The sequence below is a fragment of the Myotis brandtii genome, unplaced genomic scaffold (genome assembly GCF_000412655.1).
Source record: "Myotis brandtii unplaced genomic scaffold, ASM41265v1 scaffold1510, whole genome shotgun sequence".
NCBI classification, from domain to species: Eukaryota; Metazoa; Chordata; class Mammalia; order Chiroptera; family Vespertilionidae; genus Myotis; species Myotis brandtii.
In genome coordinates, this window is record NW_005355462.1 from 94977 (window position 1) to 99683 (window position 4707).

General features: G+C 44.7%; 1 protein-coding gene across 1 annotated transcript; it reads left to right on the forward strand.

Moving 5' to 3' along the window:
• Positions 1-6: 6 nt before the first annotated feature.
• On the forward strand, positions 7-4392 carry LOC106725277 (chromosome unknown open reading frame, human C10orf120). Its single transcript, XM_014535816.1, has 3 exons — positions 7-302; positions 3156-3231; positions 3626-4392. Exons 1-3 carry the CDS (start codon positions 106-108, stop codon positions 4379-4381), a joined length of 1029 nt encoding a protein of 342 aa, XP_014391302.1. The 5' UTR covers positions 7-105; the 3' UTR covers positions 4382-4392.
• Positions 4393-4707: the final 315 nt, after the last annotated feature.

Sequence of the window (4707 nt, forward strand, 5' to 3'; positions counted from 1 at the left end):
CCGCTGCCGGCGATTGACTGTGACGTCATAACCCGCCAGGCGGTCGCGGGACCCGCGCAGCGGCGTCTCAGCCTGGTTCTGCGACTTCGGCTGAGAAAGCGGGTAATGGATGCGCCGCCGCTGCTTTTTCTCTTCGGACCCAAACCTCGGATGTTTATTTTCTTGGTCTCGCGTCTTACAGGGGACCCAGTGCGGGGGCGCGGTCCCTCCGAAAATCCTTCTAACTTTACCGAATTTCTTAAGGATAGAGAACTACAACTCCCGCCCTTCTTGAGCCGGTATTTCCCGTTTGCGGCTGCGCGGTGGGTAGAACAAACAAAGCTAAGCGTTTGGGGAGTTAGAGTTTTAGCGCCCGTGGGCCTCGCGGGCCGTACGAGCGTTCTGTGGAGCCCCGCCTGGGCGGTTGGGGCTCTTCCCGGCCTCCGGGAAGGGTGAGTCGGCTTCTGCAGAGGCGGCGAGCGGGGAGGCGGGAGGGCGAAAGCGGAGGAGGAGTGCTCGGTCCCTGGGAATGGAAGGAAGCGGGGTGCCCGGAGCTCGGCCCGGCACTGGGCAGTGGCGAGACCAGAGGCTGACCACCCCGCCTTAGACGCTAGCACTAGGCGAGGGGCAGCCGGGGTAGGATTGCACCGAGACGTAGGTCAAGTTTGTGTTCATTTGCACACCTACCTCCATTTACCGCGTCCCTCGCCTCCCGTCCAACCAGCTCTATCTAAATCATCATCATCCATTAGGTGGACAGTTGACGTTTCCCAAATCTTTTCTAGAACATGAGAACAAATAGTTTTAGAAAATCTTGCTACTTGCAGTCATCCGTTAAGTGCAATCTAAAATAGAAACTTGTCCTGAAGTTTCTTAGTTCCCTCTCGGCCCTTGCATCCCCACCCAACCAGGGAGCTGTGTTAAGCTCTCGGTATAAAAGTCCTGGAGCCATCACTCATTTCTCCTCTGAAAGAGACAAGCTGTGGTCTCTTCTTGAAGAGGCTCTGGCCTTCCTCTCTCTGCTGTAAGGGAAAGACAGTAGTGAGGGGTTAAGACTGAGCAGGCCACCAGACATCATTTCACCTACCTGCGTGTCATGTTTCCTGTCTTACAAAGCAGGTTTGTTGCTGAACCCATGATGGTAAGCAATTTCTATTCTCACTTCTCTCTGTGTGTTTCTTTAAAAATGGAAATTGAAATTAGTGCTCTTCCCTCATCAACTTTCCCTTTTCTTTTTTTAATATATATTTTTATTGATTTCAGAGAGGAAGGGAGAGAGAGAAACATCAGTGATGAGAAAGAATCATTGATCTGCTGCCTCCTGCACACTCCCTATTTTGCCTTGACTGGAATTGAACCTGGGACCCTTCAGTCCGCAGGCTGACACTCTATCCTCTGGGCCAAACCAACCAGGGCAACTTTCCTTTTCATTGGAGGTCCACCATGAGTGGAATACTGTCCTAATGCAGTAAAGGAACACGAGTGTATAAGGCATGGCCCTTTTCCAATGGAAGCTCACAGTCTGTTCAGTTAGTATTTATTTAGCACCTTTGCCAGTCTTTGAGCTGAGGAGGCTGGGCTGCAAAGTTGAAAACTCTGTTCTCTGACCTTAAAAAGTGCAAATGAATAATTAAAATACAATGAAAGTATACTGGTAGGACAAAATGTGAGAACCCAGGATGGGCATATAACACAAATATGCCTGTATACTTCAAGAAAGACTGGTAAATGTTTTAATAAAAAGTAGATACAGTATTATGGGGAACATAAGAGAGAAAGATGCTCAGATATTATATAATACGTATAATCAATCAACAAGTCATTAATTATGAGAACTTGGGATCACAGACTAATGTTAAGTACTGTGCTAGATGCTATATACTAAATAAAAGATGGTCATTTTTTAAATCTCAGAATAGATACACATAGTAAGAGAAATATGAATGTACCTAAGAGGTCAGTGAAGTCCAATATTTGATATCAAGATCCTTTCTGATAATATGGACACATCACTGTCGTTGTAGATATAATTCCCACCCTTGATGAGTCTGAATTTCAGTCCATTTTTACAGTGATACGTGAATACAGATACCATAATGTAAACCATGATTGATTTTCAAATGAGTTGTCAAAGTAAAAATGGTAAGTGTTGAGAAGAAGGCAAAATCACTATTACGTAGAGTAAGGCAGAAAGGCTTTCTAGAGAATTAGGGGCCTGACTATGGAGGGTAGACACCTGGTATGTAATGGAGAACTTGTCACATCAGGCATCATGCCAAGCTCTGTCATCTAGTTCACATTTGTTCTTTCTGATCTCAAGAGGCAGATTTTTATCTTGTATCTGTCTATAGATGGGGAAGCTGATGTTGAGAGAGATGACGTTGCTTGCCTGTGTCACACACACAGCCCTGTCAGGCTTCAGAGCCCATGCTCGTAACCATCAGTAATATTCTTAAAAAGGGCTTAGAGATGAGATGTCAGGCACCTTCAGTGGCTTAAATGTGACCTCACGGTAAGCTTCGATGAGGACAAGGCTGGCATAGGAAGCTGGCAGTCACAGTTGTGTTGCCATCAGGCTGTCCTGTAAGTGAACCAGAGTCAGCACAGATTCCCATCATAAGGGGTACACAGGGAATGGTGTCATAATGGATTTAAGGTGAAGGATGAATGGCAGTATAAGGAAGAACAGAATTTCAGAACAAAAGATTAGAGGGCAGAGATGCTATATTTGCTGATAGAGGCAGAGAGGGCCAGAATCAAGAAACTGCAGAATGAGAATGAACTCCTACCGCTTCATTCTAGAGTTATCTCAGAAGACAGGGGCGGCTGGGGGACTGAGCAGTCTGACATAGATGTGCTTGGTCCGCGCTTCACCAAGGAATCTGCCTCTCCCCTCTCCCAGTCCCTGATGCAAGATTCAGAATGGTTTGCGTTGAGTCCACAAGAGAAGTATGCTTTTCATTTATAGGAAATGCTCCTTTTATTATTGTCCACCCTAGGAGCTGGTGGTTTCCAGGGGGGAAATGGCCCTGTTCGTCTTGCCTGTGAGCAGGTTTACTCTTTCTAAGCGGAATATCCTGGCCTCGGCCAGGGCAGTTGGGTTTGGTTTAGTCAGTATGGGAGATACATTCTGACACCCCACATTCTAATCTGCCTTTGCTTTTCTTGTGTTTCAGGTTGGCCTGGGTTAAAGCATCTAGAGACCCTAGGATTGCTTCAGGTCAGCAGTCCCCACTGGAGAAAAAAATATTGGTAAATAAGTTATCTTCACATCATACAGGTTGGAACTACTAAGAGAAAGAACCTTAGGTTTAAAACCTTTCTGCTGAAGTGACACCTCAAGTAGTGTGTGTACACTGGCAACTGTTTTCTAGCTATATCCATACTTGAAAAACAAAGTATTATTTTGGAAACTCCCAACACTATATTTTTAAAAAGCTAGTTATTGATTTTGGTGGTAGGTACTTCAACTTTCAGAGCTCACAGGCTCACCTAGGAATGATGGGAGTAACAAAGTTCTTATACTAAAGTAAATCATAAACCACTCATCTTTTCTTGGTGTCAGTAGTCAGGGTAAACTCCTGTTTAAATATGTTCAGTGTAAAAAGATGGTCACCCTATACAATTCTGTCCCTCCCTCTGATAGAATCTAGGTGGTGTGCATACAAAAGCAGCAAGACAACTGAGAACTCAAAAAAATAAAGAAGAATATCAAACACTCTATAGGGAGCAAGATCTCTCCCTTGACTACTGGCTCGCCCGAGTGGAGTCTTACTATAGTAAAGGATTGGTGGGAATGATGAAAGCACAAGAGGCAGGCAATGGGATCGAGAAGAAATGGGAGGGGAAGGCAACCCAAAGCACAGACAGACAGAAACAGTGCTGCTTGGTGCCTGAGAGAGAGGTGAGACACATAGCGCGGCAAATGCAGCAGGCGGCACAGGCCAGAGAGCTCACAGAGAAAGCCCTTAGACAGTTACTGTGGTCCCCTCCTGAGCCGGCACTCCCAAAGCTTGTGTGCGCAGGGCCTGGCATCCAGAATGCACAGAGAAGAAAACAGGTAAATGACAGGGAACAGATGCAAATTAAAGATCACCAGGAACGCATGATTAGAGGGAGGGAACTAATAGAGCAAAGACTCAAGGCAAGATTCTTGAGAAAAAGCCAGAGCCAGCCACCTACAACAGAGAAGCGTGAGAGAATAAAGAAAGAGATAAAAGAATTTGAAAGTGTTATTGCATATCCACTTTTCCAGCCACGCAGAAGTCGGATTAAAGTGAATATTCTTATGGAAAAGTCTCAGAATAGAGAAGAAGAGGATACAATTATAAAAACTTATCAAAGAAAATTTTTAACTCTGCCACCCTTTTTGAGAAGTCAAATAAGAAAAATAAAAGATTAGTCAAGTTTCAATGCTTTTTTGGTAAAATCATGTCTCTTAAATGAACCTTTTTGTTTTTAATGCTAGCTCATCCGTCCCAGAGCTCAGTGAATCACGCCCCAGGGGTGTCAGCTACAGAAGTGCCAGCAAGCTCTGGCCTTGAAAACTAGCCTCGCTATTTTTAGTTCATTCAAGTTGCTTTTATTCTCTTTGATGTTCAGTTTTTTCATCTGTGAAGTGGGATTAATATTTTACAGTGCTTATGGGTAGATTGTGATTTCTGTGAATCATTAACATATGTTAGATACTTCACAAGTGTTAGTTTCCCCAATGGGGAGACCTGGGTT